Genomic DNA, 20,309 nt, shown 5'->3' on the forward strand with positions numbered 1-20,309 from the left:
TGAATTATGTTATACCCCTCTTTGTATCTTCTATATGTGCAGGTTTACAAGCAAAACAGTGAAGTACAGTCTGACTATCAAAAGGCCTGAAGCAGCATACTGATAACCAATGCTCCATTTTGATGCAGTAAAGTGCAAATTTAATCTTTTTCCATTCCATTTTTTCAATAGAAATCATGATAATGAAATGTATTGTAAAAGTTCCAGCTTTTTACCATTCTCTTCTATTTCCAATCACTTACCATGTAATGAAACCATTTACCATAATAATTGTCTACATTTTGGTTTATCTAAACCTCATTATATTTTTGTTCTAATTTTCCTAAATTCTCCTTTGTTAGTAATGCCTTAGAATGAATTATTCATTCAGCGGTGGCACCAGGACTTTTAAAATAGGGGCAGAGATGGACAAATAATTTCTATGCATTTTCACAAGATCAAGTGTGAAGCTTTTATAGTGACCTGGGTGCAGACAATCACATTTGCATCCCTGGTTGGATCCAGGGGCAGAGCCCAGGATTAACAGAGATAGATATGTAAGTCTTCCTGTTATAGTTTATAAAAGAGGATTTACAAATACCAGGTAATGCTTCATATCTTAAAGGTAGCCTATCTTTTTCGAAATCACATCATGAACTCATCCCTTGTATAATCTTAATCTTTAAGGCATAGACCTAATTCTTCTGTCACATAAAGTGTATTTCTCTTCAAAAATACATCAGAGTAAAATGCAAACAGCAATACCATTATATGCAAGAATAAATGTTGACAAAAATATACAAAATAAAACTTTCATTATCCTGACATTTTTCACCTATCTACATGCGTATATCTATATACACGTACATTCCTGACATCTGTAGGCTTACTTTCACTCCTACTTACCGGTAGATGCGATTCTTGTCTTTGGATACTTGATGATGAACATATCCACTACATTCTCGCAAGTCAATTGCAAGTGCTCTAACCCTGTGACTTCTGATGACTGTACAGCCTTTCAGCCTCTGGTTTGACATCCTGGCTTTAAGATGATTTTTGCTGAAGGTGGGTTCATAAGCAGATGTACTAACTGGGATGACGGCAGCTAATTTGAGTCTGTAATGAACTGAAAGATGCTTGATGGTTTTAAGACATTTCTGGAACTTGGGATCATGAGCTTCTAGTGAACAAAAGATCTTCATATTTTTGTAACTAAATCTTCTGTTTAATTCCCCTCAGCACATCTACTGTAGGATTGAGTATTACAATCTTAATGCTTGCTGCATCAGACACCGGTTCACACTTTTTACGTTTAGATATAACAAAAAAGTCATCCATTGTGGATGGTGCATTGGTTTGCCTGCGTTTATTGCTGTTGTATTTCAGTCCATTTTCCTTTGCTACTGTAAGTAATTTTCTGAAGAAGTTAAAAGCTTTGGTATCTGATCTGAAAGTATTAAAGTCTTCTTGTTATGACTTAATCAGATCTGCTGCATATTGATAATCCGAATTGACACTCTGCTTTTTATCTGATGCAAACTTGGCAGAGCTTTTTTTTATCTCAAAATAGTTCTGTGTCTTGTTTGAGAATATAACCTTGTTGATGCAGCCTATTTCTTTGGTGAAAGAATGATGTAGATAAAATGTTATAAAAACAGGTATTCAGGAAATAGGAGTTGTGTCCCCTCATACCTTCAAGAAATTAACTTCAGTTGCTTTTCTACGAGGGAGAGGAGCTCTAGTGCAAGATGATATGTTTATTTTGGTTATGGTAAAACTTAGCATTGTAAAGCAGTTCTAAGCGTATAATGTGATATACACTTAAAGTCATACAAGTCAAGTCATTAACCATGTAGACTTATGTTAGTGACTAAAAGCATAATAATAATAATAACGGCATATTTACCCAGGATACCCACTTCAGTTCCGAAAACTGTTCTCACAGCGGGCCCTGCTATTATTATTATCCCGGCTTTAGCACGGCTACCTTGATCAGGCGCTCGAGCATTCAAGGAAGTTTTGAAAAGTCTACAAAAAATTGTTTCAAATTATGATATCTATATTTTGATGTTAATAGATGCTCTGAAGTCTTATCTTTGAAATCCCATTAAAAAAAAAAAAATTCGTTCATGCTTGAGCGAACACGGGACGTTTTTGTCGGGGGTTTAAAAAGAGGCTTGCACCAAAACAGCAGAAATGAAAAATTTGATGATTAGACTTCTTGCTAATCAGCAGACTTCCTCCTAATATTTTCATTATCTTTGCCATAATTTTCGAATTATGATGCAAATTTCTTTTACAAATTTATTTATTTACTTGTATTATTTTGTTTTTTCATTAAAACTTATTTTACCTTTGAATTTTCCTTCATAAGTAAGAAAAGACTTTTTGTCAACCCAAGCATGAAGATTTGCATTGTCAATTGGGAGAACTTGTAATTATTCATATCCTTTTATTATGTGAAACGAAATATGTTATGGTACCTTTAGAAAACATGAATCCTATTTTCAAAGGGTTATTGATTCCTTGACCACATTTAATTATGTACTTGACAGGACAAACAGGAAAGTATTCATGTCTTTCAATGGCAAAGGTGTATTGAGTCAATTTTGAAGGAGCAAGATATGGCAGATTGGGTAAAATGTATTAAAAAGTTGTGAAGCGAGCAAGCAAAAATTTCCTCTTTTTTATTAGAATATCCAATTTTGTAATAGATTTTGACAGAATATTCAGAAAATGATATCATATTTCATTTTCTATCTCCTGTTAATTCCTTTCCACTTTTTTTTTCTTGGTCATTTTTGTTTTTATCGGGGGGGGGGGGGGCACCCCAAGCCCCTGCCCATCTGTATGCCACTGTGCAAAGGCACCATAACCTTTGTAGCACACAATGAAATGTTTTGAATGAAAAGCACGCTCTCCCATACTTCGGTTGAAAAAAAATGTTCTTGCCTAAAGAAGGGATATTCAAAGCTAAAAGAGAACATCAAAAAGAAACAACAACAGAACAATTCAAGCACATAAATAGATTTGAAAATGAATTTTGACTGCATAATTCGAAAATCATGGCAAAGATAATGAAAAGGTTAAAAGAAAGTCTGCTGATTAGCAAGAAGTCCGACCATCATATTTATCATTTTATGCCATTTTGGCGCAAGCCTCCTTTTTAACCCCAGACAAAAAACATTCAGTGTTCGCTCAAGCATGAATGAAACTAAATTTCTTTAATGGCATTTGAAGGATAAGACTTCAGAGCACCCATTAACACCAAAATATAGTGATCATTATTTGAAAAATTTTTTTTATAGACTTAAAATCTCTCCCGTTTTTTTTATACGCACTGTATATATATATATACCACACATATACTGCTTACATTTCTCAAAAGTATTACCATAGTATTTTTATCTAGGTCTGTTGTACCTGTGCAATACAAAAAAACCCACTAAAGCTTTGCATACTTTGCATATACTTGTAAGTATAAAGATTATATTTTCTACACTCTCCTGCCTCGATTCCTTGCTAAAATATATATTCATATTCTAATGTAATTTATTCACAAAGAAGAAAATATTGAATTCATATATTGCAATATTAATGCAGTTCATGCAGTTTGGAATGTGTACTTGTAAGGTGAGATAAAAATATTGGAATTCTATAATTATACAAAATGAAAACGGCAGTTTGTCGCTGAGATTTTAACAGTTTTCTGTCTTGTATCACATCTTGGGTTTCGTCGCATAATAATAGACCAGTTCATAGTTACCTTCAAGGCAAGTTTGTACAATTGACCTTTCATTTACTCCATTAGGATAGGCAAATTTCAAAGTAAGATGTTACGTACCAAGTATGCCTGACACATCAGGATGCTGAATAGCACACCAGTGGACACTTTATGAAGGTATTTGTTGTATTTCTATTTTGACTTGGCATATTACTATTACAATGTACTTGGTCAACCGTTAAATACCAATTGCTTCCAGTGGATCTAATGAAAGGCCCAATATAAAAGAATGAATGATTAATGAAGACATCACAGTCGGTGTGTATCTCATTGAATATTAAACTACCATGTCATTTGAGTTCAAATGACATTCTTCTGATCATGCATCATGCATAGAATGGAATTTCAAACTTCTTAAAGGTTTAGATTGAAATATTTATGTATGTCAGTATTACTTTGATCATCTATGTCAACAATGGTAATTAATTAAACTCTTTCCAAAGGAATAGAATCCTGTGATTATTAAAGGTGATATGTATTGTTTGTATGTCAAATTGAGGGTTTGAATGTCTTCAAAGAACCTCACCCTTTAATAAGGTATTTTGTATTGTGATGGATTTGCTCTTTTTGCCTATTCAAGCTCCATAGTTCTCCACTATTATACTCTTGCACAGACTCTCGATCAGCAACAAGTTACCACAAGATCTCTTAAAAGATGCAATACCTGATAATTCGCAAATACAAAACGAGAGTCGGAATATCTGATATTCTGGGTGGCAACTGCCTTCACTATTTTGATGACCAAAAAAAAAGACGAGTTACACAGAGTTTAAATTATGTTGTTTATCCATACAAGCACCTGAAGTTTAAGGTCACTGATTGGCATTTCCTCCCTCCACCCAGCACCAACTCTCTTCATATATCGTTACATATTACCTGAACGGGCACATGTCATACCACACCAATAACCCCATGTGCCCTCTTGTTTACAATTACATTGAATCATTTGCATATTATTAATGACAATTTTCCTACACTGAACCCACCAGGATTTGTTAGTCTGCTGACTTTTGTCTTTAGCTTCATTTAATATTTTCGCATTTATTGTAAAATAAAACCTAGGTGAAAGACTTCAGCCCAAAATGAGATTTTCATGCTTGTCTTTTGAGTTTGATATCTGAGCTATCAAGACCCATTTTTTAGGCAAATGAAAAAAAAAAGCCTACCTTCCTTGAATATTTTGAAATTTAACCATTAATGCTTCTTTTTTTATTGGCAATAGTCAATCAATTCTTGGATTTGATTGCCCTGTAACTTTAATGACCCTTGTCATTGACTCCATAAATATTGTGTTTCCCTTGATATGCTCTCATGATTCTGTGGGGTTATGCTGCACTGGCTTTCAGTAGCTAGTTTTCTTGAAACATCTTGCCTTTTATGTAGCATATCATGGAGCTGTACTTTCATACATTGACCATTGTTCCCTCTAACACTTTCTATACATCTAGTCTCCCAATGTCTCGCCCTATCTGGATGTGTAGGATATCCTTAACAGCAGGGACATCACCTTTCTCTTGATCAAAGGTCCCCTCAAATCATCTGATGTACTTTTGGCCAGTCTCTCTGATGCCAGAAGAGCCCACATCCTTCTCATTTTTGCTTGCAATACCTTCTATTTTCTCCTTTGACATCCTGAAACATGGTGGATGACATGTGGATCACCAGTTGATCTCCAAGATTGCTTTGTCTCACTTTCTTTGTGACAAATGATTCATCCTTTGTTTGACTTTATTTTTAGAGCCCCTTTTCTGTACATCTAGTTAAGTTACTTTTATGATCATGACTGAAGCCGCTGCCGCCTGACGGATTCTGTGGTGATCTGCATCTTTAGTTCAAAGTTTTCTTATGGATCTTGCACCTTTCCTCCAGCTGGTAACCAGATATTGATGATCTTAGGTCTCTCCAATGAAGAGTTCTTGCTTGGGGTTCCTGTTCCCTGGGCTTCTCTTCCTTAGCTGTGGCCCCTGATGTTTCCTTTAATGGGCTCACAGATTGTCTGCTCGTTGATATTTCTTACCACTGTCTAAAGAGGTGTGTCTTCTTGGTTACCGATGCTGGTCCTTTGACTAATTGAAGTGTTGTTTCCGTGGGGGATCAAGTGGTGGAAGTATTGGCATGCCCGCCATCATAGTCATCTGATTGAGCTTTGAAACGGACAATAAGCATTACACAAGATCAGGTATGTGGGGCAAGGCTACTCATATGTTATACTTTCTACTCCCACACTGAAAGGTACTGTTATTTTTTAAACAAAAGATGTCAAATGGCTCAACTTGCCCCACCCATGGGGTAAGTTGAGCCACCTTTTGGGGTAAGTTGAGCCACAAAAGCTATGAGGCAAGAACCAGTGTGACAATAATTTTATTTTAAAGTCTCTTCGCTTCTTAATTCTATAGAAATACTAAAGTCCTCTAAAACTAAAACACTTATCTTGTGAATTCAGTCCATTAGAGCTGCATATCAATAGCCTTTTAAGGTTTGTTTGTTTTTATAAATACATTACCATATGAATTATCATGGCTCAACTTGCCACATGTTGGCTGGCTCAACCTACCCCAGTCCGAACTTCATGGGATATTTTCACATCCACACATTTTTTATGCACCCATCATGTAAAAGACTGACATGAATGAGGTTCCATACTTGGACTAACAATATTGTCATCTTATGTCCTTATATATGTAAAGATGCATATGGGTTAAATGCATTTATCTATGTCACACTTTCTTAATTTTCGGCATAAATTTGTATTTTTCCCTCTAAAAAACTACTTTCTGTTTCAATGTTGAAAACAATGTGATTGGGTTAGGGGTTATGCAATGGGTCATCAATATATAACACCACCACAATGTCTGACTCATTCATAATTGGCCTGGGGGTGGTGGCTCAACTTACCCCGCATTCCCCTACATATTTTGTGCTTGTGAAACTTTGTTTCACTACCTTCCATCAAGTCTTTACACACATTCCTTATCTGTCATTTCCTTTTTCTTATTCTTTCTTTAGCACATATTTTCATTTTCATCTGAGTTGATTTCCCCCATTCTAACATCATTGTTATGATCAATATATAATTTATTGTAATGTATTATTTGGTATATTTCAATGTGAAACAGTAAAGAAAATATTTGGTTATTAAAGAAATGCATCTCTGTCGTGTCTAATTGTTAAAAAAAATGAACACTTAACAAATGTTACTTAACAGACATGATTAAAACAGTGGCTTAATGGATTATGATGTTGGAGAACTCTGTGCATCCTCATTATTAAACCTTCAACATCTTCCATAAAATGAATGAAATATGTCAACTATAATGTTAGTGTAACTATTAATATAACTTTTCTGTGAAAGTGTATTTGTAACAAACTGAAATATCATTTTCTAAATTCTGCATGAAATTGAAAATAAATGATTTATATTCAAACTTTGTGAATGAAAAGCAATGCCTTTGTTGACTGATAGTGAGAAAGAGTAAACAAATGTGAAACGTGAAAATAAAAAGAAAGACACATGGAGAGAAAGTGTGTGTGGGGGGGGGGGGGAGAGGGGTAGATGGGAAGAGGGGGTGGGAGATAGACAGATGGAGATAAAGTTTTGAGAGAAGGTAAGATTATACGGGAAGTCAATCTAACATCAAGTTTGTTTTAATACAAGGAAAAGCGATTTTGTGTCTCACCCACTCATGAAAATAACCAGAAATATCGTGGGCACGCAACAGAATTGTATCAAAACTTCATTGTGAAATGACTGGGATGGAATAACACTTGTCATAAGAGCCTTGCACGTAAACTTAAATGTTGACCTGAAAATGACCTTTGACCTTACCATGTGACCTCTGACTGCAGCATAACATGCAGGTCGCCTAAGTACATCTACCATCCAAGTTTGGTTGAAAAGTGACTTACGGTTGCGGAGTTAGGTGTCATAAGAGAGTCTTGCATGTGAACTCTAACGTTGACCTGAAAATGACCTTTGACCTTACCATATGACCTCAAACTGCAGCATAACATGCAGGTCGCCTAAGTACATCTACCATCCAAGTTTGGTTGAAAAGTGACTTATGGTTGCGGAGTTAGGTGTCATAAGAGTCTTGCATGTAAACTTTAACATTGACCTGAAAATGACCTTTGACCTTACCATGTGACTTTAACATGCAGGTCCCCCAAGTCCATCTACCATCCAAGTTTGGTTGAAAAGCGACTTACGGTTGTGGAGTTATGTGTCATAAGGTTTGTGACGGACCGACGACATTTGGATCCGTAAGTCTTGCCTTCACCTCTGGTGGGCAAGACAAAAAGCAGAAAAAAGAAAAATTAATAAAGGTTTGATGAAAAGTATTTCAGATTACTGGTTAGCAGCTCATGTTACATGTCTACTCAATCAGAAAATGTCTCAATGACCCATTTAGTAATCACAGTGGAATTTAGATGAAATGTGGGGAACTGCTCACATGTGACTTCACAAATTTTTTACTTTGAATATTCTTAATTTTTCATGGATGGATTTCATAAAGCCTGATTTTTCTCCAAAACGGCTTTCCTTTAAAAGCTGAAGATAGAATGAGAGAGGTCCATTTTTTGGGGGGGGGGGATGGGAAGGGTACATGTAATGATGTAGAAGTAGATTTTTTTTTCAATTTCTAATCGTATCCCACAAACATCAACAAAAATTTCATAAAAATCGTATGGAAACTAAATTTATGAAAGTTAGTTTTTTAATCCCTTGCTCACTTTTACTTATAATCTATGCGCACAAACTGAGCGAGATGTCACACACTATTCTTTTTAGGCGAATTAGCTCTTGATTTAAGCATAACTTACAATGAGGAGACTTCAAATGATCAATCAAAACTATGCTCGTTATTGGAGGAAAACAAATGAAACACGTTTTCCGTAAAAATACAGAAGGAAGTAAGACATTATTATGGATTGTGCAGAAAACTGATTCACAAAAATGAGTAAAAAATCTGTTATGCCAGACCTCTTATATTACTTTCGATTTCAATGAAAAGAAGCGTTATGCTTGTGTGATTTTGCTCCTTTAATTCAAATCAACTTGTTGTTTGGGTTGACCTGGCCTTTTCTATAACCAATTATTCACAGTAATTCCTGATTCACGCATACAATCACACACACACATACAAACAAATACAATACAAATTTGATATGTTTTTAAAGATTTTATTGGTTTTCTCTTTCTCTCTGCAATAATCAATATGTATATGTACAACAATAGCAGGATTTTCTGTTATCAACACTTCTCTTGCTAATAAAATATTTTATTCAACAAATGCAATCTTTCATGCAAATATCTTTTCTGCGGATACAAATGAAGTTCTTTTGAAAGGGAAAATTGCAAAATCTGATTTGAGTACGACATAATAAAGCATAAGATCTGCATGTAAAACTTAATTCATATCTCAATGTTCAAATAAAGCTTTAAAGGAGAAAAATCCTCATTTAAAAAATGCAAGCAGGCCTTCTTTTCGACATGTACATCTACAAAATGAAAATTCAATCATGTGATATATTTGTACCAAATGTTGAAACTGGAAAATATTAAGTTTAGAGACAAAGTCTACAAGTACAGACAAATAAAATTTACACATTCCTACATGTATCAATCATTCATCAGAAGTAATTCATGAATGTTAATTCATATCACTTGAAATTGTAAACCCCTGAAAAAATACTAGTAAATCAGTGGGTACAATGAACGATTGCCAACAACAAAAACATGAAGAAAAAAAATGCCATGATCATCCCACAAGAATGTCTGAACTCCTTCCACTACTGGAAACTAGTCATAAATAAGTCTTGACTTCTCTTTCAGTCAAATATCATCGTCTATTATTGGAAAACTCCATTGCATAATAATCTTTCTTTAGCTATTTACAAATATGTACATCACAAGGGTTACCACAATAATATAGGACACATTTAGCTAAGCACAAGAGAAGCCTGTCAAAGCAAGATGAAAATGATCATTATCTCTGATGAATTTGCTTTATTAAATAAATTTTCAAATTTTCATGTCATATTCGCCTTGACCACAGAAAATTGAAAGGGAAAGGGGATGTATTCCTGTGTCTATAGGAGGCGTTTATACATGTATGTTGATTGAAAATATGGCTTGAAACTAGATTCAGAATCATTCACAAATAATAAAAATATATCCTGTCCTGTCAACTTCTCTGACCATAATAATGTTGTGTGAGATGATTTGTTACAATAACTGATATTTCTAATCCAGTAAGAAGTGATTTGATAGAGGCACAACAATCATTACTAGTCCCTCCCAGGCCGACCAATCTTGCTCTCTATTAGCTACAGCTGTCCCTAGGAAAACACTGGACTATCAAACACAACTAAGCAATCATGCTTGAAGCATGTGTGTAATGCGACCAACAGACATAAAACAAGACGCATTTCTGCAAAAAATACAATATAGAAAAATACATTCAAATAATGGACCCACATGTACATGAACATGTAATATAAGCCTTGAAGCAATATAACACAATAAAATTTATAAGCTTTGTGGTTTAAATAACTTGAAATAAACTGAACACTGATAATGCAAGCTGAAAGAGGAAAGTTGAATGTAAAAAAAAAAAAAAAATATGCAGCCCTGTTTTGCAATCACAATGGTTATGATTAAAGGGATAGTTCAAACAGTGTAAACAAAAATAGAAGTATACAACGGGGAAAGGCACTACAGAAAATGGGAGGTTAAGTAATTTGGGTCTTTGAATTTTGCCTCTTGCACCTACATGTACAGGTAATCTAGATAATTGTAATGATACCAAATTCATCCCTCACTCCTAAGGATAGGACAACAGTGAAAATAACAAAAAAAGAATGATACACTGCCAACAAATAGTGACATTAAACAATAAATCAAAAGTAATTTGATAGCTTGGAATCATAAGCATATTACAGCTTGAACAGTCTCTGAAAAAATTGAAGTGATTCTTGATTACATTGATTGCTCATCTCTGTCTCTTTGATTGCTATTGCGAGGGATAAGGTATACAGTACCATCAGGCATCTGTTGCAGCGTATAGTCATTGGGATCAACTGGGCTCCCATGCTCATCTTGAACTGAAGAAAATACTTCTTCACAAAGTTCTGCATATCTCTGCTGCATCTCACTCACTTCTTTGTCAATGTTATCACGCTCTTTCACCAGCTTGTCTCTCTCCATCCTCAGCTCACCAACTGTTGATTCCACAAACTGGATGGCATCTATTTTACGTTTACGGCAATTCTGAGCAGCGACTTTGTTTTTCCCACGCCTCCTGATATCACGGACAAGCTGCATCTGAGGATCTGTGAGCTCGTATTTTTTCATCAAGTCATTGAAAGAATCAACGGGCAGGTTAATGATCTTTTCAATGCAGAGTGGAAGTTTTAGAGCCTTGGCACGCTTCTCATCTCGATTCAACTTGGAGCTGCCATTTGTTCCATTATGGCTCATGTTTTGTGCACCATTGCCATTCTGCATCTGGGATTGTGAAGGTGCAGCATATGAATGGTTGTGTTTCACATTCTCCATCTTAGGGGGTTGACTACTGTAGCTGTTACTGCTGGAATCACTGCCATACTGCCGCTCGTGACCTGTCAATGAAAAAAATGCTATGTAAGTATCAACATGTACACCCAAGCTATGATCGAATTTTACCCAAATACAGGAAGTGTAAACACAATACATTGACCACCCACACCATATTCAAGACCATGATAACAAGAATATCATTCTTCAGTAAACTATTTTTAAAATATAAGAAGTAATTCATTTGAAAGGAAATGGATTTGCCTTGTCACAATGAAACCTATGTCTTAGGGTAATCCATTCAACACTTGTGCCATACATATAATATAATGTCAAATTAAAAAGTTTTTGTTTACTCTGGATATGTTATTCCAAACAATTTTTCTGCCAAGTCTGTCTTTTTTCTCCTCCAAATGAAAATAACTTAATACATTGCACCTACAAAGTGATAACAATACAAATGCTTACTCATTTTCAGTATGATTCAGTATGAGCATGAATTAACAATATATACAAATTTTGTTCATTGAAAAATAAGAATAATAAACACTGTAATTCAAACTGACCTCTTGAAAAACCATATCCTCCAGTTGCACCCTTGAAGCTGTCTTGATCTGAGCTAGATGAGTAACCAGTTGCACCCTCACCTTCAAAGATTGATCCATCTGTTAATACAAAACAGATAAAAATTGAGACAATATAAATATAATTATAATATTATAAAGCAAAGTTCTGACTGCATAATGCATAATTCTGACAAAAAAGTTTAGATTTTAAAAAAAATGTCACATTCTTCCTGGTTGCTTGAGAACAAGTGATGAAAAAAGACAGTAGTGTCCATCTTGTCCTCCTCTGGTCTTGCTCCTTGTGTTTTTTCAACTCCAAGAGACATGCATGCCAGTGCTCATGAAAACAATAGTGATATATAGGAGTCACTTCTGCAACCATACAACCAACTCACCTAAGTGTGGATAAGCAAACAAAGGCACAACAACCTGTATATACGCCATTGGTGTTCCATGACTTCCATCCATCGGAAAACAATGAGGGATCCAAATATAAGCAGGGGCAATAAATGAGAATGGTATGTTAGCATCAAATCTCTGCATTATAAATGCTTTTGAGCTTTTCTAACATCACAGACTCGGAATAACAGACAGAAGAAGCAAATAGCATCGCATGAAGTACTGAATCAAACTAGAGCCACATCTGATATTTGATACATTATTGTTCTGCAACAACATAAATTGAACACTTTCTTAGCCTGATTGAGTCAATTCAAAACAGCAACAGAAGAGTAATGAGAAAAAAGCATAAGGTTTGAAAGGGAAACATTCAGCACTTGAATGAGAGAATACATGTAAGAAAAGAAAGAAAGAAAAAGAATAACAGTACAGGATCAAGTTGCAAGTAGACCTTATCACCCTTCTCCTGAGAATATGTAGCAAGCTCAGCACTCTCACTGACCTTTCTTGACAGTCTCATCAGATTCGGCAAGGATCCAAGTTCCTACTGCATAACAAAATGTTCATGGTAGTGGAATCCTCCTGGAATCCCATGATAGGTACATAACATCTTATGACCTACATTTAGAGACCTTTGCTTATATGTGGTACATGTAAATGTACACCTACTTTTTGAGAACAACATTTGGGAGGCGTTTCATCAATATTTTCATCCGACAAGTTGTCAGATCTGACATCTTTCCATGATTTTGATTGGCTCTGAGGCACTGTTCCTATGGTAACTGTCGGATAAAATGGGACTTGTCGGATAAAACGTCCGACAAGTCCTTTCATGAAACGCCCCCCAGGAATATGATGGAGGCAGTCAAAGAAAACTCCTTTATGTGAAACAAGAAAATAGTCACTGTAGATACATACCGGCACTTTCAACTACAAAGTCTACAATATGCACCATACAATTTAAAACTGACAATATGAGAGTGTCTCAACAGCTTTTCCATGGTATTAGTATATGGCAAGCAAAATAATATAATACTGAAATTAATGGAAATAAACATCATTACTGGTTGTTTTCAATTCATGAGAGGATTAGAGACCTCTTGCTCTGTGTCTCTCATCAACCCTTGTCTTGAGCAATCCCATTATCATTGAAAACATAGTGACACTTTGTGTGGGTCTTAGCCCATTATATTCAACTTGTTTTAAAAGTCACGCTCAACATCAGTAAAACAGCCTGATCCAAGTCATCCAACAACCCATGGAAACAGACAATGTTAACAACTGAATGAAAACAATTCTCTTCCATTGATCATGTAGCAGTTAAAAGGTACTAGTAATATTAAATATACAAAGAGTATATTTTCTATAAAAGGGAAAATGTTGGTATGGTAACAACTTTACAGAAGATTGTGAGCCTGCTTAGACTTTGTAAGAGGCTCACTTGGTTCCTGTGAACAGCAAGTTCAATTGTTTAATTTACAAATTAATTAATGTTAAATATTCATACTTTATTATTCTTTTCAAATTCCTCATAAATACACAATGGTATAGCCAATTGACCTCATTGCTACTGAGTTTTCACGATGCCAATAACAACTTACCACTGTCTTCATCATTCGTCAGGGACTCAGAGTCTTCTCCAAGAGCAGCAATTACATCTTGCATCTGTTCATCAAAGTCGAGATCCAATGGGTTGATTGGATGAGCAGAGCTTGGCGAGTTAAGGAGTTCCATGAGGAGAGAGCTGCTGTTTTCTGCTGTACTGAGGTTGGCAGCAGGGAAAGGTGCTGAGGCACTGACTGCATTCATCTGCAATGTTTGCATCAAGTAGTCTGTCATGTTGTTAGAAGGAGCACTTGCAGTGGCATTTGTAGAGTGACTCTGCGCATCCACATTTGGAAAGTTGTTAAATGAGTCGTTGCGTGTGGGAGGCAAAAGTATAGGTTGCTGCTGTGACTGGGTGGCATTCTGCAAGCTCACCATGCCATTGGTGGAAGCATTCACAGCAAAGACATCATTCAACAGCTGAGGCTGTGACAGTTCAGTGACCTCTGGAACCAGACTTCCAGTGACATTAGCCACTGGTGGGATAAAAAGTGGTTGCTGAGTGGAGTACTCTTCTTGTGTGTTGTTAAGATTTGGTGTTGGCAGTAACTCAGGAATACTACCTTGAAGTTCTGGAATAGTGGCAAGGTCATGCCACCTCTGTTCTGTTTCTTGCTGACTAAGCCCAGGGGAAAGTTCAGATTGCGCTGTGTCTGGTGAATACTCATCTTCTAGGAGCTGTAAACAGTCTTCCAATGACAGACTGCTTTCTTGTGGAGGCTGTGTGTCTTGAGGTGGAGGAGGATGAGGAACTGGTACTTGAGGTTGGACTGTTCGTTGCACTTCTTCTTCAAAATCTTGTTGAGGCCCAGGTACATATTCTCCTGTCTCTCCATCTATGCTGTAATCCCACAAGTCAAGGCCTTGTTTTTTGAGGTCATCTGTAAACCCTGGTTTTAGGTCTGCCTTATAGGGGTAGGTGTCAGGACAAACACCCATATCAATATCCTGTCTCCATAGGCTTTCAATCAAGTCCATATCCTGGAAAATGGTAAAAAATAAAAAGAAGAGTGGAATTAGACAAATTTCTAGAGAACAAAAAATTCCCTTATGGCAAGTTCCCCCAAGTCTGCACAGTCCCCTTGTCTACGCATACGCTATCTGCGTGATTCTACATGTACTGTAGTAGCAGAAGGTACACAACAAACACAAATTTAAACATGCAATCAGATGTTCATTAAAAAATCTGACTCAAATTGGTGGAAAAATAATGAATTTTCTGGGTTTCTTGTGACAGCCTCAAAATGCAGTCTTTCTCATCAAAAATCCCTGAATCTCATGCAAAGTTTATGGGTGCACAGAAATGGAGGACCATTTTTTTGTTCAATCTGAAAACAAATGCCGAAGTTTTTTTTCCAAGAAAAACAAACATATTTCATTTTTTAATTAAATATTTGGCACACTTACTCATGATAATATAAGGAACTATATAAAAAGAAATTCATGTTAAATCTTAACTCAAATCGTTAGGTGCGCAGACTTGGGGACCACCATCATAAATAGATTTCACATTTACACACACACACAGTAGTATTTCAAGGACAGTTCCTTTAAGGATATATTTTTTATTTCCAGTACACAACTAAAATATTAGTTTGTCATTTCACAGATTACACAGAACCAGTACTCCTACATTAAAGGGGAATCCAGCCTTGGCTATAAAATGATGTGTTGGGAAGGAGAAAAATAAATTAAACAGAATGGTGAAAGTTTGAAAGAAATGGGACAAGCAATAAGAAAGTTATAGCTGCTTTAAAATTGAGATCACTAATACTATGTAGATTTCAAATTGGCAACTGAGTAAGTAACTTATGACAAGGGGCAAGGACAACTTTCCCATAGGCCATGTACTTTATTATCAGGGATTTTTGGTTTTCTCCTAAGTATACCCATTCCCCTGGGGCAGTAATCTAAATATAACCCAGGTAGTATATTGTTTTATGTCCTCATGAAAGAAAAATATAATTTGAAATAAAACTTTTGGGGAAAATGACATTTTAGCCATAATATGTATTGGAGTACATGGAAGAGTAGTCCTTGCCTTACATCACTATGACTTCCCATATGCGGCCAATTTGAAGTCTCCATGGGTATAGTGATTACCAATATTTATAACTTTTAAAAATTCATAACTTTCTTGTTGTTGTCCGATATTGTTCAAACTTTCACCTATCAACTTGTCTGATTTTTCGTTTCCTTATAAAAACAAGTTTTTATTTGGGTCAGATTCCCCTTTAAAGCTACTCCATGGTTTTGTTTTGCAAAGAAATAGAATTAAATAAGGAAATGGTCTTTTGAGAAGAATCTTCTTACAGTGTAGTTGAAGCTAAACACTTAAAGTGCAGATCATTACTTAGTAAAAAATTTTTTCTTCACTTTTTTCCTTTTAGATCTCAAGTACCTCGATACTGAGCTCATCTGAGGGTGTTGGGGAGACAGAATGTGACTGCCCCACAGCACCTTCCAATCCTGTATCCATCTCTTCAAAACCTTCATCACTATCACTGTCATGATGCATCGGCTGTTCCAGGTTTCCACTATTAATATTAATGTTGACATTGCCATTTGTAGGGTTTGTGGGTTGTTGAGCAACCATCAACTGCCCGCTTGACCGATCATTGGACTCTAATTGATCCAACAAAAAAGTTGTCACTTCCACTCTTCTCCTTGAGCTGGAAACAGATGAAACTCCTTCATAGAGGGAATCAAGTTCTCTAAACACTGACCGATCATAGTAAAACGAATCTCTAATGATATCCTTTGTTGAATGTGTTTGTCCAACTGAATTATATAAATTATGGAATTGTGTCTCTGTTAGCCCAACACTGGGTCCTAAAATTGTATCAGAAAATCCTGAGTTTGTAACCAATATATCTTCTCTTAAATAATCTGTCCAATCAATTCGAAGAACACTCAACATTAATGCTATCGCTAGCACCGACTCATATGGAAGTTTCTTGCGAATCATTGTGCAAGTTTCAAGGATACTTTTCAAGATTAATTCAAGATCAGTCACAAAACATAGATTCTAAATAGATAGAGTTTCAGCTGTGTATTAACTCTACTGCCACATCGTGTCCTATCCTTTTGTTTTGTGGTGAAGTCTGTCCAGCCGTGGTTAATTGTTTGTGAAAACAAAGAACGCTGAAATCCTGAATTAAGATATCGCCCGACCAAGCGGATAAACATGCGCAGCCAGTGCATGCAGTGCAGGAGACGTAGACCTCAGCTAGCGCTCGACCGACCAGCAACGCACATAAAATGAATGAGCACTCCTTTGTTTCCTCATAGGAAATTTAGATTAACGCCAACAACTTCCTTGACATGATAATTAGACCTTCAAAATTTAACTAATTTTATAGATCTCACATCTATTGACATTTACTACAGAAAAAAAAACTGTGTGCTAAGTCCATTCCTATTTTCGTAGAAAATCGACAGCTCCAAGCCAGAATCCAGGCAGGGTGAATGAATGGAATCGCGGCCAACGTTGTGAAGCATGGAAACAACACAAAAACTGACGACTCATCCCGTTGACAAATTTTACCGGCACTCTTTAGAAACCACTTTCCCCAATAAATATGTATTTTCCACTCTGCATGTTGAAATTGCTGCTATTCTGTATGATACTAATCGTCGTATGATCGCAGAAATCACTCTCTCATTCAAAGGACAAAGAAAATGAAGCTCTCAAACAAGATTTTCTCGACTTAGAAACAGCGGTGCATAGTCGTTCTAATGGTATTCACCCGGTAGTAGAATGTATGGCCGCGCGCAGTATTGCTGCTGCAGGGTCAAATCTAGCATGCTAAAATTAGAAAATGAGTAATGAACACGTAGGTTCTCGAATGATTAGTCTGAGTTCTCTGATAGTAACACGTTGAAGATGTATATGATTAAATACGAGGTGTTAATTTTGTTGAAATCTGTGGTCAGGCTCAGAGTAATAGCTTCGTCGAGCATTTCTAAGAACTGAATAAGAAAAATATTTTCAATCAAATAGGGAAAATTATGCGTCAAGCGGTTCAATCTTCTTCAACACTTAGAATGATAAGACAATACACAAAAAAGTCTGGATTCTGATACTACCACATTTGTTACGGGCTTTGTTTACATACTTTCTTTGTGATGAGAAATTTTGGCCAATTACCGGTGGTGTATAATAGGGTGCTGCTGGGTGGAAAGGGGGGGGGGGGGGGTGGGTGTCATCGAAGAGGGGTCATAATAATTTCAGAATAAGTATCGTAATTACGCCCCTAAGCTTCGATGACCACTGATTTGGTAAAATTCTCATTTAGCCTTAAAAAAAAAAATGGCGTCTCATATCACCCGTAATCAGGCTAAATGAGAATTTTACCAAATCAGTGGTCACTATATTCTCACGGTTTCGGACTCGTGACTTGTGTCTTTACTTACACAACGCTTCTCAACAGAGCAAACTAACTAAACATGGTGTGGGATAGGCAACGTTCATGATGATCATAAGACAAACTCAGATCAAAGTCCACAAACAATCAATACTAGACTAAAGGTCTATTGCATGGCCGTACGCAGAGAAGGAGGCGGGACAACTCATCGAAGTTGCGAAAATTTACTTTTTTTTACTGAAAATTTCCACAAATCCTTCAATTTCACTTTAGAAAATGAAAAGAGCGCCCCAATGACAAACTCGGTCGCTTCGCTACTATGGCCATGGTCTATTGGTAATTTGCCGGTTGCCTCAATCTGAAGACTGAACCAACCAATGCAAATGTTGGGGCATAGGCTTACTGCCCCGCCCGTGCAGGGCCAGTTTGGTTGGCAGACATTACTTCACATCTTATTCCATAAATAAATAAGTAACAGATTTGGTTTTGTCACTTACTTTATGTCAGAGGCGTAATGAACCAAATATTTTGAGGGGCCAAACATAGTGTATGGGGCAAACTTCTTAAAGAGCCGGGAGCGAGAAAAAAAATTAATAAAAAACTACATGATTTTGGGATAGATTTTGACAATTTACTTTGAATATCATACTTCACCCCGGATTCATCCCATTTCTTTCCCTTTCTTCTTCTTTTGTTTTGTTTTTTGTTGTGGAGGTGTAGGGGGGGGGGGCATGGCCTCAGGTCCCCCTCGAAATTCCCTAGCGCCGCTCCTGAATAGATAGGGAACACTTTTCTCAGACGACAAACGGGATGGTTTTGAAACATCATCAGAGCAGAGAGCACATAAAACATCCCAGGCGGCGTCGGATGCAGAGGGAGGGGGTTGTGGGGCAGTCGTCCCAATTAGCTAAGTGTGTGTGTGTGTTGGGCGGGGGACGTAGCGTCTACATAATGTATGCACGTTGGTACTAAAATCAGGATACCTTGCCCCTTCCCCATCCCAATTTGGCGCCGATCAGCATCTGGGCGAGAATAGAGATACACTGTTTGAAGCCATTAAAATATGACGAAATTAATTGATACTGAGCTTAATAACCCGACACCTGTATCATGCAGGTGACCTGATAGAGAGCTGCATATAAACATATGGGCATCATGATTATACAACGAATTAAAAATTATTAGAGAGAGATAGATCATATTACACATATGAAATATGTGCACATTTCAATGCATTACACATGAAAATCACCTTCATAATTATTATGTAATGGTCACAACACTAGAGTGACCATGGTGACTATTTAATTTCTATGCATTGACCATGCATGTATGGACTTTAAGTGGTACCTGTACTCAGACCACAGTCAAGGGGTAACGGTAATAAAGTTATATAACCTTACTATACACATACAAATCTAGGTCTATTAATGATACATCGATTAGCATGTATGTACTGTAGCCCTAATTAATGGGCCTAATCAATAATAATAAACTTGTTGAAAACACACTGGGTTTATTGAAGTCCCGGATTTGAGTCATAGGCTTAAAATGTCACTAAATATATTGCTGTTGCTTACATTCATCATATATATTGAGATGAAAAAAAATTATAAGAAAATGTATGCATGACTTTGGGAAATTCTAGGGTTTTCAAGAGTGATGCACTGGGAATAATATCACGGAATTACAGCTAAGCTAGGCATATTCCATTTAAAACCATTGACTAAAACTGCTATCAAAATCGTGAACAAGTTAGAAGAAATATACAATTAGTTTCAGATCGCTAATTTGCTGATTATTACACATCATTATACGCGTTTCTAAGAAGAGTTATACACTGGATTTCACTGGCCAACGCCCCTCCCCCTTCTTCAAAGGGATCAACAAATACAATTATCATTTATTAAGTACAAGTCCTGAGTTTTATTTGCACAACAAGACCAATGATCATTTCCATTATTTGAAGCCACTGTTTGTTAACTCTGCAGGAACAATTGTATTACCGGATAAAACTTAAAATTGAATAATTGAAATTTGCAAATATTTGCCTT

The 20,309-nt window shown here is 36.3% G+C and overlaps 2 protein-coding genes across 4 annotated transcripts in view; one reads left to right on the forward strand and one right to left on the reverse strand.

Moving 5' to 3' along the window:
• Positions 1–2,142, forward strand: part of LOC135153654 (FYVE and coiled-coil domain-containing protein 1-like) — a 37,206-nt gene extending 35,064 nt beyond the window's left edge. For both annotated transcript variants that reach the window (XM_064097535.1, XM_064097536.1), the window contains one exon: positions 43–2,142. In XM_064097535.1, coding sequence (XP_063953605.1) covers positions 43–103 — 61 coding nt within the window. In that variant the 3' untranslated portion in view covers positions 104–2,142. The remainder of the gene's footprint in view (positions 1–42) is intronic.
• A 6,788-nt stretch (positions 2,143–8,930) lies between these two features.
• LOC135153656 (endoplasmic reticulum membrane sensor NFE2L1-like) overlaps positions 8,931–20,309 on the reverse strand; it is a 14,900-nt gene continuing 3,521 nt past the window's right edge. Inside the window, exons 1-4 of one of the 2 annotated variants that reach the window (XM_064097537.1) lie at positions 16,290–17,862; positions 13,885–14,869; positions 11,885–11,983; positions 8,931–11,383 (exon numbers count right to left, since the gene is read on the reverse strand). In XM_064097537.1, the coding sequence (XP_063953607.1) occupies positions 10,743–11,383; positions 11,885–11,983; positions 13,885–14,869; positions 16,290–16,856 (2,292 nt within the window). In that variant the 5' untranslated portion in view covers positions 16,857–17,862 and the 3' untranslated portion in view covers positions 8,931–10,742. Of the gene's footprint in view, positions 11,384–11,884; positions 11,984–13,884; positions 14,870–16,289; positions 17,863–20,309 lie in introns of those variants that run through there. The other variant, XM_064097538.1, reaches the window with a different exon arrangement.

The sequence above is a fragment of the Lytechinus pictus genome, chromosome 3 (assembly GCF_037042905.1).
Source record: "Lytechinus pictus isolate F3 Inbred chromosome 3, Lp3.0, whole genome shotgun sequence".
NCBI classification, from domain to species: Eukaryota; Metazoa; Echinodermata; class Echinoidea; order Temnopleuroida; family Toxopneustidae; genus Lytechinus; species Lytechinus pictus.